This window comes from Odontesthes bonariensis, chromosome 3, assembly GCF_027942865.1.
Source record: "Odontesthes bonariensis isolate fOdoBon6 chromosome 3, fOdoBon6.hap1, whole genome shotgun sequence".
Classification (NCBI taxonomy): domain Eukaryota; kingdom Metazoa; phylum Chordata; class Actinopteri; order Atheriniformes; family Atherinopsidae; genus Odontesthes; species Odontesthes bonariensis.
The window spans coordinates 33,112,745-33,134,965 of NC_134508.1; the positions used below are offsets into that span (position 1 = coordinate 33,112,745).

The 22,221-nt window shown below is 42.9% G+C and overlaps 1 protein-coding gene and 1 pseudogene across 2 annotated transcripts in view; both read right to left on the minus strand.

The window, feature by feature from the left end:
* phc2b (polyhomeotic homolog 2b (Drosophila)) overlaps positions 1-16,693 on the minus strand; it is a 38,719-nt gene extending 22,026 nt beyond the window's left edge. Inside the window, exons 1-5 of one of the 2 annotated variants that reach the window (XM_075461629.1) lie at positions 16,568-16,693; positions 4,494-4,815; positions 590-751; positions 393-470; positions 5-166 (exon numbers count right to left, since the gene is read on the minus strand). In XM_075461629.1, the coding sequence (XP_075317744.1) occupies positions 5-166; positions 393-470; positions 590-751; positions 4,494-4,757 (666 nt within the window). In that variant the 5' untranslated portion in view covers positions 4,758-4,815; positions 16,568-16,693. Of the gene's footprint in view, positions 1-4; positions 167-392; positions 471-589; positions 752-4,493; positions 4,816-9,593; positions 9,739-16,567 lie in introns of those variants that run through there. The other variant, XM_075461628.1, reaches the window with a different exon arrangement.
* A 533-nt stretch (positions 16,694-17,226) lies between these two features.
* The window catches only part of LOC142376949 (dynein axonemal heavy chain 8-like), a 58,173-nt pseudogene continuing 53,178 nt past the window's right edge, over positions 17,227-22,221 (minus strand).

The following is a 22,221-nucleotide window of genomic DNA, read 5'->3' on the forward strand; positions in this document are numbered from 1 at the left end:
TCACCATCTGTGCACGCAGGTACATCTGGGCCTGGCTGGCTGTCAGAGTGGGGCTGGACTGGCTGCCGAGCAGAACAGCTTGCTGGGAAATGCTGGTGGGGGTGGAGCTGATGTTCTGGGCCCGACTGATCAGATGAGCTGCCGCCGGGGAGGTGGTCAGGTTGATCTATGGGGAGAGATTAACAGGATTATTGGTTATACAACCTTTTTTTTTTTTTTTTTTTTTTTAATGGCTTTTCTGTTATTTATACGCATGAAGGAGCACAGCAGACCTCACCGCCGGCTTCCTGATTCTAAATTAATTTTGTTTGAAGATGATCTACTTAGAAAAATATCAAACCAACTTTAAGAAGCTGTTATGAGGCTGGTTCCACACTCACAGCTCCACCTACCGTAGCCTGAGTGGACCCCGTCTGCTGAGATGAAGTACCGTTCTGTGAGGAGGTTTGCCGACCAGCTGCGATGCTGGCCTGTCCCGAGGGAACACACAAGAGGGAGAAAGAGTAATGTACAGTTTCTGAGAGATGTTTTGTAGCTGGCCACCAGCAGCAGAGTCAGAATGATTTACATCCAACGGCGGTTTTCTGACCTGCTGTACGGCAGCGAGGCTCTGCAGCTGGGCGGTGCTGAGGCTGTGCTGCTGCTGGAGGGCGGCGGTCTGCAACATCAGGTGCTGCTGCTGGGCGGCGTACATCTGCTGCAGGTACTGCGCTGCTGTGTTTGGCTGTCTGTGTAACGCCTGCTGGAAAACCTGCAAATAAAGAAAGAGGCAAAAACAGCTGAGCAACGCCCTCCAGCTCTTTCATTCATTCATTTTTTGAACAAAACCAAGAGGACATCCTACGTCGTTTCTGTTCTGCTGGATGATCAGTCTTTACATCTGCCAACATAATAAGTTGTCTAATTCACTACAATGTTGGGATTTAAGCTTATTCCATTTAGCTTTAGCAATATTTCTTAATTTTTAGTTTTTCCTCCTAAGAGTAAATATCCACAGGGTGAAGTTACCTTAGTTAATTAACACTTGGTGACATGTGTAATAAAAACAGAAACGAATCCTATAATTTAGCGATTTTGTTAGCGTTGTATGTAGCAGTGTGTACACTCCTTTACCAAAGTCTGTCACTGAGAAAGGTACATGTTGTGTCGCCACAGGCTACTTATACTCATCCTCATATTTATCCACATGATTCCCGGTCAGCAAAAATAAAGGTTGCAGCCGCAAGGAAATGGTGGAATTACCTCCTTTTTTCTGAAAGGATGGTCTGGTGTGTCCGATGCTAAAGGAGATAATTAAGGAAGCATTGGAGCTCCTTTCCTTAGTATTTATAGAATTCAAACAGCTCGTATCTTGGCAGCTACACAGACACTTCTGGCTCATTTCACTCAGTTGGGAACAAAACAAAACAGATTATTCGACCAGCCCCCCCCAGAGGTTAAATGCGATGAGCCTTCCGGTTTAGACGTTTCCCTGCTTCAGCCCACCTGGCTCACATTAATGAGCCATTACCAGCCTTCTGCAGAACTCGATGACAAGCTGGTGAGCTGAGAAAGTCATCTGAATCGGTGTCATCATTTAAAACATGTACGGCAGTGGCTTCCCAGCACCAGGATCCAGAAACACTGCTGATCATGTGTGTGTCTCTTGTGTCTGCGTGTTTTCTGGTGATATTAACCAGTCAAAATATCATCATATGAAGAAGTTTGAAGTCTTCAATAAAAAAAAAAAAAAAAAAAAACAATTAGATGGTTTTAAGTCCTGTTGGAGAGCACTAAATAATTCAGACTGGGTTACTTAATAATACATGCAAACGAAAATTTGCATGTATCGCATTTAAATGAGTCGGGCTGTAAAAGTCAACCTCATTGATTTAAAAAATTCACAGATTCACATACACATGGCACTGAAAGGATCGGATAATTGGCTAAATTACAATGAGAATGAGTTGAGCAAGGGTAATTATCCTTGGATATATGGCGGTGTATGAATGGAATCACAGGCACAAAGCATGTCATACTCCGATACGATCGGTGGCTCTGTACCCATTTCAACTATTGCTAATAGAACTTCTTCCTGTTGACCACTTCAACAACCAATAACAAACTCAGGTATTCGAGAAAATGGCGAACGAAGAGCAAGATGAAGCTACGTCCCTCTACATTTTGTTTGTGATGAGCTGCTTGTTGCACAAACGCCATGTACAACGGCGCATTCTCCATCGCGTTGTTTGTTTCTCTCCGACAGCGACTACAACAGTAATATCATCTCCTCCGACTTCCGGTTCACGACCCCGGGAAAAAATCTCGAGTATGCGCACAACGCAAAGTCTAATTCACCACGTGCTTCACCGTTTAATTTGACTTTCAACCGAGTTATCTCAGGGTCTTAATCCGATGGCGAGTAACCCGATCTGATCCGATCCAATTTCTTGTCAGATGAAGGTGTCTACATGCACTTAATAACTCCGTCTTATTGTAATTAAGCCAATTATCCGATCCTTTCAGTGCCATGTAACCCCACTGACTGAAACAAGCACAGACTTTAAAACAATATCCTGCTCAAAAACATTAGTGAAGCCGTCAAAAACAAACATCTCCGGGGACGACCACGTCTTTCTCTCCTGTCACAGACATGCTGGACTACGCTCGCACGCTGCTGCGCAAAATCTTAGCATCACATTTATGAAAAACTCTGAATTCTCAGACTGTACAGCTCTTTAAACATACAGCAAGCGGGCAAAGAGGGGCGGATTAAATGGAAATCAGCACATCAAGAGCTGATGCTGATTTAACAGACAAAACTGCCGTTAAAGTCGTGCAAATTCATACGTAATGCGACGTTCAACCAAGCAGAGCGGCTCAAAACATCCCATTCAGAAAAATGATGCACAATAACATCAGGATCTAGGACAAAAAATATCACTGTTAATCATCACATTCCTTCTCACAGTAATATGATCATCCATCCATCCATCCATCATCTTCCGCTGGTCCGGGGATCGGGTCGCGGGGGCAGCAGCTTGAGCAGAGAAGCCCAGACGTCCCTGTCCCCGGCCACTTCCTCCAGCTCTTCTGGGGGGACCCCGAGGCGTTCCCAGGCCAGCCGAGAAACATAGTCTCTCCAACGTGTCCTGGGTCTTCCCCGGGGCCTCCTCCCAGTGGGACGGGCTCGGAACACCTCACCAGGGAGGCGTCCAGGAGGCATTCTCACCAGATGCCCGAGCCACCTCATCTGACTCCTCTCGATGCGGAGGAGCAGCGGTTCTACTCCGAGCCCCTCCCGGATGACCGAGCTTCTCACCCTATCTCTAAGGGAGAGCCCAGACACCCTGCGGAGGAAACTCATTTCGGCCGCTTGTATTCGCGATCTCGTTCTTTCGGTCACTACCCACAGCTCGTGACCATAGGTGAGGGTAGGAACATAGATTGACCGGTAAATCGAGAGCTTCGCCTTCTGGCTCAGCTCGGCTGCGAACCGCTCCAGTGAGAGCTGAAGGTCACGGCCCGACGACGCCAACAGAACCGCATCATCCACAAAAAGCAGAGACACGATTCTGAGGTCGCCAAAACGGACCCCCTCAACGCCCTGGCTGCGCCTAGAAATTCTGTCCATAAAAATTATGAACAGAATCGGTGACAAAGGGCAGCCGTGATCATTAAAGTATTATTTGTGGCAAATTTTATAAAGAGCTGAGCAATTTTAATTGATCGCACTGATTAGTCAATGCTACGTTGCTTTTATTTGTATAAATGATCTCCTGTTCTGACATAATTATAGAGCGAAAAAGTGTCTGAAGTGTTGTTTGAGTGAACGTTTAATCAATCATCAAAAAAATGAATTGTCATTATCGGAGAATACAAATGTGATGGAGGAAAAAAAACTCAGTGTTTCAAAACTGGCAGACAAAACCCGGGTCAGGAGTCAGACAAGTCTCAATATTTCCTCACCCTTCACCCCCGCAGACGCCCTCTACCATGTTGCCAAGCAACTAGAGCGGATGTTGACCTGCAGTCCACGATGTCACAAAACCATTAGGACAAACACCTCCAAGTATGAGGAAAGAATTAGCCGAGGTGGAGGACAAGCAGCTCTCTTTGAGCACAAAAGACCTGCAGTCCTTTATGCTGAGAGGGCTGCTTGGTGACAATGGTGTTTAACCGCTATCAAGCCGAGCGCAAGAAAGGGAGGGCCAAGTGCTCCAATTACCCTGCTGTCAAAGCATCGGCACTAAAAGTTGAGCAGTCAGTCAGAGACTACGACTGCGTGGTTTAGAGGAGCTAAAAAAAGAGAAGCTTTCCTTCTTTCAAACCGCAGAGATCCCGTGAAACAACCAACCACTTTGATCTCCTTCACCCTCTGATTCAAGTTAAATACTGAAATATCACGTTCTGCATTTAAAACCAGAAAGCTGTATGTGGCCTTATAAACACCAACAGAGGGCAGTAGAACAAAGAGATTGGCAGTACACAACCTGCCCAAAGACAACGCTCACCTGGACTGTTTGGCGGTCAGGTATTCCGCTGTAAACGGATATCTGAGGCAATGCCTGCCTTCCTGCTGTCGTGCTGCTGCTGGCAACACTGCCTGTGTTTCCATTACTGCTGCCGGTGGAGGCAGCAGTGGTGGTGGTGGTGTTGGAGGTACTACTGCTGCTGACAGCTGTGGTGCTGGCTGAGGTGGTGGTGGAGGAGGTGGCAGTGGAAGCGGTCCCAGTACTGCTGGCTGTGGGAGCAGGGGCCCCGGGTTCACTCTCCATGGTGCCCTCTGCTCTTCTCACCTTTGACCCCCGGCTCTTCTGAATGGCTCTCCTGTGCCTTGAAGGCAGGAAAAAGGAGAGCACGTGAGGAAAAGGCAAACCCGCGTACAAGATTTTCTTTGAATACAAAGTAGCGAATAAGGCAGCAGGTTGTAAACTACACCAGAAAATGTAGAGAATAAATCAGCATCAAGAAAATGTACAATGTAAAAACTGAGTAACAAATAAGGTTGCAAAAGAAAAACCAAATAAATGAGTGCGGGCTGAATGAGCGATGAAGGATTTAGATCTAATATATCTTTTGAATAAACAAGCATCATCTGTTCCATCAGGCTGACAAACTTTCTTTGTAACCAGAAATGCGAAAAACACGGTTCAAAACATACGTTTAACGTCCAAAGAACCACTCAAAGTCCATTCAAATTTCTGAGCAAATTTGAAGCCTCAAGCAGAAGTAGATTCATTTACTCAACTTATAAAACTGAAATAATACATCTGTTAGTAAGCTGATGGAGTAAAAGATGTGTTTATGAGCATTTTATTCACATGTAACCTGTAAAATGAGATCAGCACAGTTGGTCAAAAATATCAATCAGGAGATTTGATGTAGCCTTGGCTTTTAGGACACTGACCTCTACAATTTTAATTTAAAGAGAAATTAAAAGATAAAATGCCTTAAAAAAACTGCAGGCTTATCACTTTTAACAAGGGACATCATGACAGAGGATAGACCAAAGGTGAACAATAAAAACATAACTTATAGTAAAGCCTTAAACCTGTAAAGCCTTAAAAGTGTCAACTTTTCTCTCCATTTGTACATGGAGTACCTTTGTTTCATAAAGAAGACATAAAAGTCTGCTTTGGTTGCATAATTTGTAAACATTTTGTTGTTTCTTGTCACTAAAGTTACAATTTAGCATTTTTCTGGCTATTTTTTTTCAAAGGGTCTGCTGAAAACACTCCTGCTGATTTTGATCCTTTCTAAAAAAAAAAAAAAAAAAAAAAAAAAAAAAAACATATTTGACAGCATAGAAAAGTCTTTTATTCAACTTTTGTTTTAACTGAAAATTCCTTTATATTGAAACCCTGACCATAAACAACATTTTATTTTCTCTCCATCACTGTCAAAAATAAAGTAAAGTCCTCCTTCCATTTTAAGACAATTCAATATTAGGGCTGGGCGAGTTAACTCGTTATTATCGCGTTAACTCGTTAATAATTTAACGATAATAAATATTTTATCGTGCATTAACGCAGGTTTTACTTTTTTTTTTTTTTAAATTAATAATAAAAAATAATAATAATTCAAATTAAAAAAAATAATAATACATTTTGGCAGAGAGAGAGGGAACACCACGCAGCACAGGGCAGTCCAATGCGGAACTCGAACCGAGGACTATAGCCTCTTGTACATGGGGCGCCTGCTCACCCCACTACGCCACGGACCACCATTGTTTTATTATTTATTTTATTATTGTAAAAGTCTGTTGCTGTCTGCTGCGGAACCGGAAAAGAAAGTAATCGGCGGATCCACCAAACATGGAGAAGGGTACGGAACTTTTACTCGGCCATTTTCATTTTAAAGTTCTTCCAGACGGCGGAGTCAACAGAACCAAAGTCATCTGTAAACACAGCCAAGTTGAATTGTCTTATCACCGTAGTAGTTCCAGTCTAAAATATCACTTAAAGGCAAAACACACAACTGATACCAGCAAGTCATTCAAGGAAACAGGCAATGGAGCGAGGCTTCTACATAAAAACTACATAAAAATGCTGATGATAAAAGTGTGTTTGCACAACAAATGTTATGGCACTTTCATTCATATGGCAGCACATTTAAAATAAAACTAAATGCTAAAAGCTATACAATACTTTTGGGTTCATTTTTGGATTTTGCGTACAAATGCGATTAATCGTGATCGTAATCAGGGAAATCATGTGATTAATTAGATTAAAAATTGTAATCGTTGCCCAGCCCTATTCAATATCCATCTAGCCACATGTGGAACGATAGATTTTTTATAGATTTGATGCAGCTCAAATACAGTTCACACCATTTGTTTAAGATGGTGCAGAAATGCTGGTGTAGATGCAGAATTCTCACAACTGATTTTTAGATGTAGACTAGTCGGTTTGTTTTACATTTCATGAAATGCAGGCTATAAGTAGTTTTGGTGGTCCTTTAACAGCCTGTTTTCGCCTTACAGACATTACAAATTGCGAGCTTGTGGTCATCCTAACTCATGGATGCATGTGAGTATGAGAAGCTGTCTGTAATACTGTGCACATGATGCATTTACTTGACAACAAGCTGAAATCTGTCCAGTTCTGGTCTCCAGCTGAGTAAGTGATGCATCTCTGCAACTCTACTGATTATGGCAGCTTATGTCAGTCAGGATAACACTTAAAAATGATACTTTGGATACACAATTTGTCTCTTAAAATGTACAAATGAGATATCATAACGCAGTTTAGAAAAGTAATGAAATCTAGTGAATTTAGCTTCAAAGGTAGAGCACGTGGTATGACAAACATCTCATGTAAACAACACCACATGTATTCAATGAGAGCTGACTGGAAAGTGTTAGCCCGATTCTTTCATTGGAAGCCCCAGAACAAGCTGGAGAAATCTTAGTTAAACAAAGTATTTATTGGTGGTCACATATGAAGTATAGCTGCGCTGGACTCGGAGTGACAGAGCCCTCGCAGGGCCTCCATCAGAGAGAGCCCCAATATCCGGACACATTTCATATTTATGTTCACCTTTATCTCAGAGGCTGTACTTACACTCAACAAAGTATAATTGGACATTTGCTAGTGATATGAGAAGGCCATCCACCGTCTTTGTCGTGTTCTTTGGATGTGATAAACAACGTGTGTGTGTGTGAGTGTTGTTTCAGGCGTGTATCTACTGTCCCAGACCTATCTGTCCTAATACAGACGCTTTATCTGACCCAGTTATTTTATCCCACTGCATCGTCTTAAAAGTCTTTTGACATACATTGCATTTGTATGAGCAGAGTGTAAAAGTACAAACTAGGAACATAGATTATTTAGTAAACTACAGAATATGAATACATAATGTTGCTAAGAATTAAGCCAATTTATAACAAAAGTATCATACGTACCTCTGTCAAAACACCCTGTCATAGATATTTGCTGAAAGTGTGAACATCTCTGATTAGAGTACAATCTACCTAATGTGTGTCAGACTTTAGAATCTTGTCTCTTCGTCCATTACAATCATTAAAGGAGAAACGATTAAGGCCCCCCTTCTATAAAAGCCTTTTTAAGGCCGGTCTCCTGGTGCTCTGATTTCCATTAGTACAGGAGCAAAAACATTCAGAGCTCTCTTGGCAGATGAGATGGATGGGGAGGGGGGGTATCTGCGAGGATGTGATAGGGTGAAGAAGATGGAAGTAGAGGAGGCATCCTTCCACATTGAGGGGAACGGCAGAACAGAAGAAGAATCCAAAGTCTTTGAGACATTAACCGATATATATAAGACAGTGGTGGGATGAATGGAAAAAAGGATGCAACTAAAGTGACAACAGGACAGAGTGCTAGCTGTGAGGTTAGAGGTGATCACTTTTAAGTTATAGTGGTTACAAGGGGAGGAGAGCAAGTGAAGAGTGAAGGGTGAGGATTTAAATGGGCTGGAGTGAAAAGGGGGTGTGATGGAAGTAATTAAATAAGCAGCAACGCTGCCGCCACACTGCAATTCTTAAGCTATTTCCTCCTCCTCCTCGTTATTCTTTTGAGAGGATTAAGAGCCAAAGCAAAGCTATGTAGCCCACTTATGCTACAAAGAAGACTTGGAACTTAACTGCAGTGCTCCTAAACCATATGTTACCTCTTAAAATAGCGAAAGCAGAACAGCCTCAAATAGCTCTACAATGCTTGACAAATCAAATCGGTTTATAAAAGGCTGATATTTAAACAGCATCCTTTCAGTGAAAAAGTTAAGAGAGGCAAAGAACTGAAATTAGGAGCTAAAATTAAAGACCATTGAACCGGAGATAATGCATGGAATGATCTCAGCCAAAAGTCAGGGGAAACGGACACAGAGGAAATCAGTACCAAGACCAATCTTAAAATCTAAATGCAAAATTTCATCTCTACATATTTGTGCCACTAAAAAGGCTGAAATGTAATCAGACACAGAGGGTTTGTGGTAGTAAACAAAGCACCACTGCTGCCAGAACCTGCACTCATTAGCCTAGATCCCAGAGTCTGCCTCCCATCGCCTCCTTCTGGGGAGAGGGGAGGGAATCCCCTCTGGTAATGATGGCTTAAACCCCTGTCTTTCTGATCGGAGTCATCCATCCATCAGTGAGGAGGGGGGGAGTACCCCCACTCCAAACCTAAATCCCACTTCCACATCTACAATCAGGCTTTGAGTTGGTTGCATAGGGAAAAAAACCCAGAACGCATGGAGTGAGTGGTAAAGACAATGTGCTTGACGGAACATCAACAGCATGCCAATTTCTCACTTTGCGCCTCTAATCTGAGGATGTATTGATCAACTCGTGCTGGAATTACAGGTCAACAAGAACAGACTGTCAGATTTTTGTCTGGAGAATCTGCACAGGCAGCAGGACGATGAGACTGGCAGACAGACTGGCTGTCTCTACGGCGCTTACATCACAATAAGGAAGTCAGAAGCCTCCATCAGCCTGCATGTAGGACTCAGATGACCCGCATTAAAAATATCACGAGAAAGCATTTGTCAGCTCCACGAATCAACCGATGTCTAATGGCTTTAATAGCCTGCATATTGGAAACACACACTCTGCTGCTGAGACAAAGCCCCCCTCCAACCATGATGCTCCATACCTCCTCCGACACCCCCAACGCGATGCAGGGGTATGATGCCCCATCCCCCGGGAGCGTGCGGTCCTCCTGCAGGATGCTGCTGCTCTTTGTCTGTCTGAGTGGCAGGCTGGCTGGCTGGCTGACTGAGTGAGTGAGCGTGTACAGGGTGTTTCTGTGCTATATCCAAACCCCCAGCCCCGCTTGTCTACCCCCAACACACAGCGAGCTCGTCGTCCCAGCATCAACACCCAAGTCTACCAACCAGGCCACGGCCTGCCTCCTGATTATGTGGTATCCTAGCGACAGCCAACGGGGTGCTTATGGAATCCCCGTGCAGGGCACCTTGCTGATTGGACAACAGGATCCTCACTAATGAAGATGATGGTAATGACCTTACTCTGGCTCTCCTCCCTCTCTGATGCTGCCTGAAAACTGAATCTTTTTGAATGCCTGGACCCCTTAACAGATTGTTAAATCACCTTAATTGTTAAAAAAGCTACAACTCATAGTTATTACAGCCATTTTGTTAACAATGACGGCCCTAAAAGTACATACTTTCTATTTCTCTTAGTTTAGACATGAAAAGCTGGAATGAAAGAATTGAAGGTGCTTTTGGCTGCAGGGTATTTCCACAAATAATCCTCAGCTTTAAGAGGCCAGTGCTGCATCATAACAAAGAAAGTCCAAGTTAATAGTCGGCACAATCTTGAACAAAACTTCCTCCAATCACACTGAAATAGCACCTTTTAAGCCAAACACAACAAGGATATGAGCCAGAACCAACAGTGAGAGGCACATGCCAACCAGAGGGAAGCTGGGAGCTGCAACCCCCCCCCCCCCCGTTTCTACCAATTACAGAAATGAAATGCAAGCAACAACAGCTAAAAACTGCATGGCCCCATAAAAGTGAAAAGAGAACCTCTAATGACATCAGAATTCATTTTTGTGGAATTGGCTAGATAAAACCAAAGGATAATGGCATGCTTATGGTCTGCCCCACCACATTAACACGCCACCCGAGTGTTGGGATATGTGAAATGTAGCCATTTGAGTCGTTTGCCAGTGCTGTGGGCTATTGATTGGGGCCAAGCATGCACGAACCTCATTGATTATTATCTTCTCATTAGCATTTAGATTAGCTGGTGATGCAGCCAGAGATGCAGGCCTGGAGTCTCACACTTGGCTAGCAGAGCTGCGCAGCAGAGGGGCTCAAAACAAATGGGGAAGACTGAGGATGGGGTGTTTCACTTTTCATATGAACTGTTTCATGATGGTGCTCAAGATCTGAAGGCCACGCCACAGGAAAACAAAGCAGCTGTAGTGATGAGAGGGGCGAGGAGGGGCCTTGTCTTAGGATTCCTACATTAAAAACATTGCGAGTAAAAGAAATAAAAGTTTTCTTGAACACATGCAGACCCTGAACTTATTAAGAATGATCTTAAATTCTAAATGACAAAACAGTAACATACAAACTATCAACACAAAATTAAATGAGCCTTGAAAATTCACTAAACATGAGCCCTTTTAAACAGCCAGTCATGTACTGCCCTAAGGGGTTAAACACATTAACTGGGTGGGTCAAACTATGAGTGCCCCCTATTATTTGGTGAAGAAGGCCTACATTCAATCCCACAGGGTGGATGAAGGATCTGCCAGCCAGACTCATTCATTTTTTTGGTCAGAGTTCAAACTGGTTAAAATGGGTTTTAACCAGTAAAACTTTAATCAAGTGACATACTTTAGTCAGCCTCCTTCAGATATGTTCTACAACAACTTTTGAAACATCGATACGCATAACCTGCATGAAGATGTAATGTTGAGATAACCTGTTAAACCCTAAAGTGAGCATCATTTCCTTAGAGAACTCTTTAGTGCTGCTGGGATTATCCCCCCTGCAGATTGTCGATGGGCCTTGTCCGAACAGAGTAAGCAGGGCAGGGCCTTTGTTAGAGCCTTTCAGACAGAGATACCCCTCCCCGATTCCCCCTGATCCCGAGGCGAGATTGGTCGGGTATCCGTAATTGAGTCATCTGACTCGGTCGGACCTTGCCTTCCACAGCTGAGTAAACCAGCACAAAGAGACTCTGGCTGCTTTCCAGGTTAAGTGTGCCGCGTGTGTGCACAATTCCAGCACATTAGCCCCATGCTGTTAAGATGCAAAACACTTTTACTTGACCTCTGAGATGCCCGTGGCTTCTTTCTGTTAGCCTCATTCAGACAGAGCTAAGCCCATAAGAGACAAAATGCTGCTAAAGATGAGTTGAACCAAATAGCATGGAGATTGAGAGACTGGAGAGACTGCAGCACCAGCAGAGGAATGATAGATTCTTCTTCTGATCTATAAATACCACAATTAAATAGTTCTGGAAAGCTTGCGGACTTCCACCATGTTTCAATCAAAGCAGTCTCTCCGGCATCAATCTCAGGTGTACTCACACAGAAAAAATAAAAAAATAGGTCAGGTTTGAGCTGAGATGAGATGAGCAGCACGAAATTGAAATGTCTTTATAACTTTATATTAATGCCAGCAGTGATCCCAGCAGTCTTCAGAAGTGCAACACGCTGAAAGAATAACAGGGGAGGCCTGTGGTCGCAAGAAAAGCTTCAAAGTTGCTTGATCAGTACGTTTCCATTATTACTAAGACTGAGGTGCCCAATATGATGGATTCTATAAGGGGAAAATTATTTTACGTGCACATCTCCTGCAAAACAACTTAGTAAAAGACATTAAAGCAGACATTGTTCCCCGTGATGCATACGAAAGCCATGGGGTTCAACTGGTCGTTCAACTGATTTTACACCTTCAGCGACGTGTTTTTTCACTTTTAATGCAATAAGCAGCATGACTCCACAGCCAAAGTCTTAATGACAATGATTTTGCTTTACTTTTACCTGTGCGGATGATACTCAAACAACAGCTTCCCATCCATCATATGGAAAATAATGTTAAACATCTGCTCTTACTTTTCCTCCAGCAGGTGGCTCTTTGATCAAATTCAGTATAAAAATGTGCCGTCAGTCCCTGACAAAAAGAGTCTGCTTATAAGTTCAGATGGATGTGGACTGACATGTTTATAATGTCTAATGAGATTAACACTCTAGACTAAAAGTTGGATCAATGATTCTGACAAAACATATCAAACGGGATCTTTTTGCACACGTACCGACGTGATGCTTGTTAACAAAATGAAACACAAGTTGATGTTGCTCAGTGGTGGGGCTTCTCACAACAGCTTTAAACATACCGGGATCTTCAGACACTTTGATTGAATAAAAATGGACATAATATGCAAGTTTCAGCAACGGATCATAATTGAAGGCCTTAAAAAACAACCCATACATGCAGTTATTTTTCACTTTTATGACATAAAATCCAAAAAACAGACACATGTCAAAGTTGTAACACAACAAAATAAAGATGCCAAAGGGGATGGGCAGCTTTACAAAGTAGTTTGTGTTCACATCTGGTGATCATTATGCCAACCAAAGCTTTCACTGCTTTGCTGCACACATAAGAAAATATATGAGAACAAACATTAAGGCTGAAGAAACACACGAGGCAGTTAAGCTGATCGTTATTGTATCCAGTGGATAGTAGGTCAAAAGGAAAGTGAGTATGAAGAGGGTACAGATGAGAGAGCACTGGAGCCACCTCGTATGTAAATGATCACTTCTCAACATAACATGTGGAAAGTGTGCGGCTCTCCTGCTCTTGTGAAATAAACAAATCAGCCTTTTCAGAATGCTGATAAATAGCGCAGAACAATTCATTTGAATAACAGCTTACCACCTGAGATCAGGTGTCAGCTATGAAAAGATGTGAAAGTAATTAAAGGGTTTGAAAGGGCTGGCTATTCCATAAGAACAGCTTGTCATGCTTTCAAGTGGACAAGGGCCCCAGCATTTAACCCCAGCAGCTTTGAGGAAAGTCTAAGTGCATCTTCAGCCAGCCTGTTGTTGCTTTTTATTCTTGGAGAAATCACTTGGCCTGATCTGACTCTCCTGAGTGGATATAATGAGGAGGAGGCGTGCATCATCACCAGAAAACAATTACGTAGGTGCTTGGGAACCAAACAGACTGTACGGGCAGAATATTGCATTATCAGCAACAGTAGCTGTGAAGAATAAATGGCGTATAAATAAATTGATCAAATAAAATCACACAAATATGTGGTTTGTGTCTGCAATGGGAAATGGTACAACTGACATTCTGCCCCCCGTCAAATGATTCTACATCAGTCCCCCAGCTCAGATGGGGATGTAAACGTAAAACCCAATGGACATTGTTGCTGAATGTGTCGTGCTCGGGTCTGCTGGACAAACATTTACAAACCAAAACTTCTCAAAAGGAGGCCCTGAAGCTGACATGACCGATCCATTTCACCCGTCTGCACAGCAGCTGGAGGCTCAAAGTCCACCTATTTAGGACCAACTCCTGTGGTCCAGTCAAAAATAATAAACTATATTTTTCATGCTCAACAGAAACTGTGGTCCGTCACATCCTGTAGGATGGTCCAACGGCATTCCTTCCTGTTTCAGAAGTGATGGTGTTTGGTCCCAGTGGCTCTTGCAAATCCCCTCCTGTTGACTTGGGCCCCTTGGTGCAATACAGGAAGCCAACAGTCGCAAACTTGGGTTTTAAGATGGACAGTGATTTTAAATTGGACCGGCAAATTGGTGCAATAGTGAAGTCCAGCTTTTTTTGTATCTTAGTCTCAGTGTATCTGGTCTTAGGTGAAGCCCTTCTTTGCACATACGCACTTTGAAACAGTAATCAACGCCTTTATTACATCTCGGCTAGATTACTCCAATGCACTTTATCTTGGAGTCAGCCAGTCCTCCCTCGCACGTCTCCAGTTAGTCCAAAATGCTGCCGCTCGCCTCCTAACTGGAACACGTAAGAGGGAGCACATTACTCCCATTTTAGCCACGCCTTACCTCTCTGAGCTGCTCCATCCTTATGCTCCTGCCCGGCGCCTCAGGTCAGCTGATGAGCTGCTCCTGGAGGCACCGAGGGCTAAACGGAAGCTCAGAGGAGATGGAGCCTTTTCCGCTGCCGGTCCTAAACTGTGGAACAATCTCCCATTTCCCAATCAGACAAGCCCCTTCACTGTTCATTTTTAAAACTCGTCTTAAAACCCATTTTTATTCCCTGGCTTTTAACCCAGCATGAGACTCTGATTCTGTTATTGTTTTTATTGTTTTAATATTGTTATTGTTTATTATTGCTTTTACGTTGTTCTTATGTTTTATGCCTCATACTTCATGCTGTTATTCATGCACAGCACTTTGTTTCAGCCACGGCTGTTTTAAAGGGCTTTATAAATAAAGTTGAGTTGAGTTGAGTAGTCTGCGGGGTCATCCCTAAGAGCCATAACTGAAACGTAGACACCACTGTTCCAAGGAAAGTATTTAAACGCTTTGTTTTAGCCGATTTACCGGCTTAAAAAGACAAACATCTTAACAGAAAAAGGAGTATAGGATGGAATGCAAGTTAAACCGATAGCCATTCCTATTAATAAGTTATTTGGAGTCGTCATCACGTGTCTTACAGGTTTCATACATCGATAACAGTCATATTATTACAATAACATGTGCAGTGGGTGTCTTGGCTCCCAGGAATGCTCTACAAAGAAGCACACAGTAACTTTCATAAAAACACCACAACAAAACAATCCCGCATCAAAACACTTTTTACTTTCTCAAGCCTCAGGTTTGACCTTTAACCCTCAACATCGAGTTTAGAACCAGATATCCATTACTATTAGGTACAGAAATGTTTCCAAAATGACCATCAGTGTACGAATCAGGAGAAACAAATCCAGATTTGATCCTCATAATCACTTGTAGATAATCGTTGGCTTAGTGTTTTATGAGAGAAGCTGATCCTTGTTAAGTGAGAGTTTGCTGGAACCTTCAATGGTGTTCCACTTCATAGCACGTCTGTTTTAGCTTCACATCTGAGAGGAGATATATATGATAATTACTACCATGTTTATATACATTCCATGAGCCACTTCTGCTGAATTAGATGCACTTTTTAAACATCCATCAAAATGAGTTTTTTGTGAGAGTTGCAGCTGCCTGGTTTTAAATATGGTTGGTGAGGCTGAGATACTTAGGATTTGTTTTTCTTTTCTGAAGACCTATGGTGGTTGTTTTAACTGATTATAGAGAGATAGATTACCTTTTAGTGTGGGGGGAAAAAGACTTAACAGCAGCAAAAACCCCAATACTAAACACAGACACTGTAGTAGAGCTTATACTATGGCTATCTCGATATTAGATATTCAAAGCATGATTGTGCGGAGGTAAAGAGAGATGCTGATACTTAAACTGTATCTACGCGTACATACAGAAACAATTACGTGCCATGGTTAGTGAAAATGCAACCACGTGAGCTAATAACCAAAAAAAAAAAAAAAAAAAAAAAAAGACACATCAGCCTACTTCTGGGCCAGAAGGACATTCTATTTGATGACCTTCATCTGTCAAAATAAGCAGCTGTGCCAAAGGTCACGACCTGTGGGTACAAGGTTCCTCAAATAGTCCCAGCACCTGGGTAAGTTTAACCAACACCAGCGACGAAGCAGAACGAGGACACAGTTACAATTATAGAGGAAAAAAATGTTCCTACTCCTCACTATTGTACATTTAAAGGTTTTCGTTCACGCGCTAACTTTCATTCATAGCTCATTTTCTCCATTCCAACTGACACTGAGTTTTATTACAAAGCAGGGTAGCGTTAGCTTTAGTCGCACAGTTACTCTTGGTAATACTCATATTTCGTGGCTTTCTGGGGCTCTGTCGCTTCAAAGTTAACCGTCAAACGAACGTCAACATTAGCAGGAAAGCTAGAAACAGACGCTTGCTGCAGCTTTGGGGCCGCGGGGAGACATTAGCCTGAGCGACCGATTAACCTCACGCCTTCCGACACACACAAACACATACAGAAACTGATCCCGAGCCAAGAATCAAAGCATTTATCGACATACCGTGTTCGAGGACCTTGTAGCCTCCGTATGGACGATTGTCTTCGGTGTTGCTTCTGGTATTCCACCTACTACATATATTTCTGGACGGTGGCTCGCAGCGCCCAACAGGCTCAGATCAGACCAGCGACAACCAAAGCAGAGTCGAGATCGAGATGCACCGAAGCAACTCTTTTCGATTTGCATTCCTGTCTGGCAACGTCACACAAATACATCCAATGAATACCAAGTATCATGGTGATCCCACCCCCTCTGGTCGTTCAATGAGACTGTCAAGCAAGTGACCACGGTCCTGATCTCCATGGTAACAAAAGAGCTGCTGGAGCCACCGGAGCTTTTACTTACTCACTGGCTTATTAACGTCCTCGTGAGCTGTGGAAAGCCCTCATTTGGTTAAATGTGTCACGTCGAAGTCTAAATTATTTTTAAGGATAAATTTAAAGATTTAATTCATGTTTCATATGAAAAATACTACCCAGTTTAGATTCATTTAAACGAGTCTTCAAAGCAAACTAATGTAATATTTTTATCACTTAAGTAGTTGATCAATGGCTCCATAGATGAGTCTCACATACATAGTCAACAAGTAATTCACCTAATCTGCAGAAAAAAAAACATTTATTAGTTTTTTGGACAACATTAAAAAGTAATACAGTTGTTTATTATTTGATGTCACAGAGCAGAGCAACCCCACGTAAGATCCAGTGGTCTGGTGACTGGACAGTAGGTAGCACCACTGCTGTGATGTAATTGAGGTCTGTGCGCCTTGGTTTCTTGTAGATGGGGCAGGCGTACAGCTTCGGATCCACAGGAGCATTGGATTTGATGGCAAACATGTGGATGACAGGCATGGGTGTGAAGAGTACTTTGGGTGAGGACTCGATGAGAGTGATGTTCTTTCTGTTCCAACCAGCCCCTTCCAGGAACAAACCATAGACATAAACCCCTTCCTGTAGAGGAAAGGCATTCAATAACAAAATAGCACACGGTTAAATTCCTTTCACATTTCCAGTGAGAAGAAAACACCCACTCACCGTTGGCGAGGCTGTGATCTCCTCCATTGACTTCTTCAGGACATTGTTGTTCAGTGTGACTGTGTCCAGAGCCCAGCCTTTGTTCGCCCTGGTTACTTCTTGTCTCATGGCTGTTAAAAAACCTGCAAACATTCAACTAAACATTAGGTCTAATAACGTGTAACTTTAGCTGCTGGAAGTCTTTAAGACGTGTCAGCTCCATCATGCTCAAAACTTCAAGGTCTTAACCAGTAATGCAGCCAACTCAGTGTTTGACATTGTAAAAGGCCTCATTCCATCAAAACCACAAACTCACCCTGAGGGTTAAAGAAACCCGTCATCCAAAACGCTTTGGGCCTTCCTTGAAACACCCAACTGTAGAACTGTTTGTTTCTCTGGATAAGCTCGGTGTACCAAAAGCCCAGAGTGGAAGACTCCCAGGAGATCTTCCTCCACAGGCTGGGCACACGAGCGTCAAAAATATTGTCCAGAGCATCACGAAGGTTCTAGGAACAAAGTACATACCAGGAGTTTGAAAGCATTTTAAAGCCTCCTGAAAATCTAATCTAACTCTAACAGACAATCGTTGATGAAAAAACTGAGTAACAAACATACAGAGAAGTGCGTATCTTAAGAAGCAAATATGAAGCGATGTGCTGAGGAATCAGAAATCTTACATCACTCATTATTATTGTGCCATCAATGGCCAGCTTCAGGTCAGTCAGACTCGAGCGCACCACAGAGATGATCCTTTGCATTCGATCCACTTCCTGACGTAGGAAGATGTTCATTGGGTTAAGAGCTCCCATTGTCAACAGTCTGGCTCTGACCTGAACCCATCAAAGTTACAGAGTTTAGATTAAGAGAACGTGTACATTGGCCTGTAAAAAGCCTAATGATCCTACCAACTGACCTCATGTGGAATGTAATTAGCGGGCAGTTTGTCCAACATGTCCTCTGCCATTTTGTGGACGATGGACTCCCGAGTCTCTCCAGATCCCCCTCCACTTTCCTTGGGCTGAATATTTGTGATTGTGTCTAACACCTCAGCAGATGTGTTTGTCTGGTATCTGGTCAACATTCATTATAGAAGAGAAATGCAATAACCTCAAGAAAACCTAAGTATAGTAAATACAACAAGACCGCTTTTAAAGCTGCAGTCGGCAGGTTTTCAAAATTCCGAGTCTAAAGTCGGAAAATTCAAACTGATACACTCTCAGGTCCCTCCCCCAACCTCTAACAAGCTCCGAATCGCCCCCCAAACCCCTCCCCCTCTGTGGACGAGGTTGTGCACGTGAGTTCACACCAGTGTGAGCGCACACAAGCTGGGGCAGACTCACGCTCAGCAGCGTGTGCACAAGCTGTGACTGACAGGTAGGATTCCTCCACCCTAACTTGATTGGTTAAAAACAGCCGGGAGCGCTCGGTTTTTGCAAGCATGATTACAGGCTTCAGAGGGAGCTACAGATTTCGTTATTTTTCCTAAACAGCCTATTTAATATTCTCCTTCCAGAATCCCATGACAGTTCAAGCTAATATGACTAAAAAAAAGTTGCCGACCGCAGCTTTAATGCTTCATCATGACGACATTCTCCTTACGTGATATCAGCATTAGCGTGCAGCCCCAGTGCTTGGGGTGAATCCTCAGTGGGTAAACTCTGAATGTTATCCATGTACTCTTCTATTGTCTTACACACCGCAATTTTGTAGCCCGTGTAAAAGCAAAATGTTGGGTCAAACATCTTCTTACTGAACCACACCTGTAATTAAGAACATTGAGCTTCACGTGTCGTATCAAATGTAATACAATGCAACATAAAACACCGGGAGTTGTAACACACGAATCAACAAAAAAACTGGGATTATTACACGAGCAAAACACTTCAACAGGCGTTTGTCATAGTCATCTGTGACCCTTCCTCCATATTGCACCTCAGCGAGCATGTATCGCAAGGTTATCCATGACACATCCTGTGGGGGGGGACACAAAGTAGTGAGTGAGGGAGGGAGGATGACATAAAAATATTAAACCAGGGCTGCAAAACGCTCACCTTCTTGGGGCCGCAATCATCCAAGTGTCTTTCAACAAATTCAACACTTGCAGAGAAATCGGCCGAATTGAACTCGTAAGGTATGTTCCAACCTAAGGGTCCAAATTTACGTCGTTCCTTACAAAGCCAAAAAAAAAAGAAAAGGTTACCATGTAAAATCAGAAAATCCCTGTGTTATTATGACGAACAGCCTTCCTTCTACTGGAGGAAAAAAGTCACAGACACGAGTTGATTTGTGCTACACTGGAAAATACAAACCACTCAAACTTCAAAAGGCTATAAAATAAACTAAAGCCAACACATTCTCAATATGGTAATGAGGTGGAAAATTTGCCTAATGCATTATTAAAATGGCACAAATGATTTCATTATCAATTATGAAATTAATAAGAAAAAAAAGGCTACCAAATTAAGTAGTGCCATTGTCAAGGTTACGGTACTTCTAAATATGGTTAGTTCACTCTGTTTCTCATATAAACTGTGCCAGGAGCAAAGCATGTATTCTTTTTTAATATTTCCTTTAAATAAAGTTCCACTATGACACGCGTGAACTTAGAATGCGCAGTACCTGCACAGCAGTGTGTAAAAAGGCCACACCGTACAGCAAAGGCTTCCACATGGGCAGGTTGCTGACTTCCAACTGGTTCTGTGAAATTCCTGCAAATGTTCGTTTCAAACCAGCACGTATTCCCTGGGGGGGGTCGTTGGTGAACTTGATGGAAGACTTAAAAGGTAAAGAGTGAGAGACAGTCTGTGCGTGTACAAAAACTTTTAACACCTTCCTTTTTATGACGATGTTGTCAAGTCTCACCTGTAGGAGTGTGATGGAGAACAGATCGTGTGGCTCTGTGGTGATCCACACCCTGAACGTGTCATGCATGCTCTCTGTAACTGTGATAGTTTCTAGCAGCTCATCCATAAACTGCAACCCCAGGTGACAGTTCTGCAGAAGGACCCAACCTCCCTGTACACATCCAGACACAAAAGCCACGGATCAGGTAAAACAGTCAGCCATTGCTGTTGAAAGCAAGAAGCAACACTCTAGCTTGCACATCAGGACAATCCAATACACTCCCACATGAAAGCATTCACCAGATGCCGTCACCTGCTGGAAGCTGCTTTACTTTGTGAACTTTCTATGAAACCATTTGCTTGTCCACATGCACGAGAGCCACTCCTGAGCCTTGTGGTCATATACGTTCGTTCCAACAACACAGTCAGCATTTATGATTACCGCCCTATGAGGGGTGCTTTCACAAATGCAGTTTGCATCTAGGCTTATAAATGGTATGTAATGTTTTAATACTGCCAGCTGGCATTTCTAAGCCCTGGCTGCAATGCTATTTATAAACTCTGATTTCCATTACAAATCCCACTCAGACATGGTCAATTCTGTGTGTATGGCCATTTGCAAACCACAACTGGCAATATTAACACTATCTAAAATATCAGATGAAAGATGACATCATTAGCTTTTCGATGCTATATCGATTTTACGTTCATAATGACACTTCTTTAGTCTAAATGTTCCCCTTGCTCAGTATTCATTTATTTATCTTTTTAATGGCGGTCAAACTGTTAGCTGGTCTCAGAGTTCACAGGTTCCCTCCAGACCCTGAATTGAGGGGTTCTTGGTCAAAGAACTGGTACCAATCCTGGAACTGCCTCAGTTGGAAAGGCTTAACTCATGCATTATACTTCTTCAGTAACTTCTAAAAGCACCTCTGTCATTGATGTCTTGACCAGCTTCCTTGCATGCACCTCTTGTCCTTGTCCCATAGATATTGCTCTGCATTCTGTAAACCGAAACAGTGGGAGTATTTACATAGACATGAACATATAGAGTGCATTTAAATAGTGCTTTCCCCCCTGGTCTAATCCACCACTCAGGACTTTGCAGTACAAGCCACAGGCCTTTAACTATACTGTACATACAAAACATAATTATCTTTCTAACACAACATAACACACACACTTACACAAGGATGAAACATTACGGGGAATTAAGGGCCACGGATCAAACCACAGACCTTTCAATTAGTGGAATTTTAACAGCCACAATCAAATGAATTTATGCTCAGGAAAACAAATACATGAGCTGGATTGCCCAGTGAACACCCAAGGTGCCACTGCAAAGAGCACACAGCAACCAACATCCAGGATCCTGTTGGTTACCACGGTCACAGGGACATCAATCACAAAATTTGGGTTTCATACAGTTCTAACTGAATCAAAAGTAGATAGCGTCGCAAGTTGGGAACTGGTCTGAATGTAAACACAATCAGACGTCAGGAGATTTTGGCATTACATCTTCAAAAGAAAATAAAAAAGTTCAGTAAAATAAAATAAAAAATGGGGCAGGACAGGGCAAACTCACCGAGATTAAGTTTCTTGGCAAGTGCTTCGATTTGTTCGGTGGGATCTGAGCCCATAGAAAGGAAGCAAATGAGGGGGGTGCGAGGATCACTTTCCTGCCAGGTGCTGTGAAGGTTCAAGAGGACAGGCTCAACGAATCTCATGCCCAAAGAGTCTCCCACATACTTTCTGGCCTGAGACAAGGTGCGATCAGGGCACCAAGACCTGTGAGAAAAAA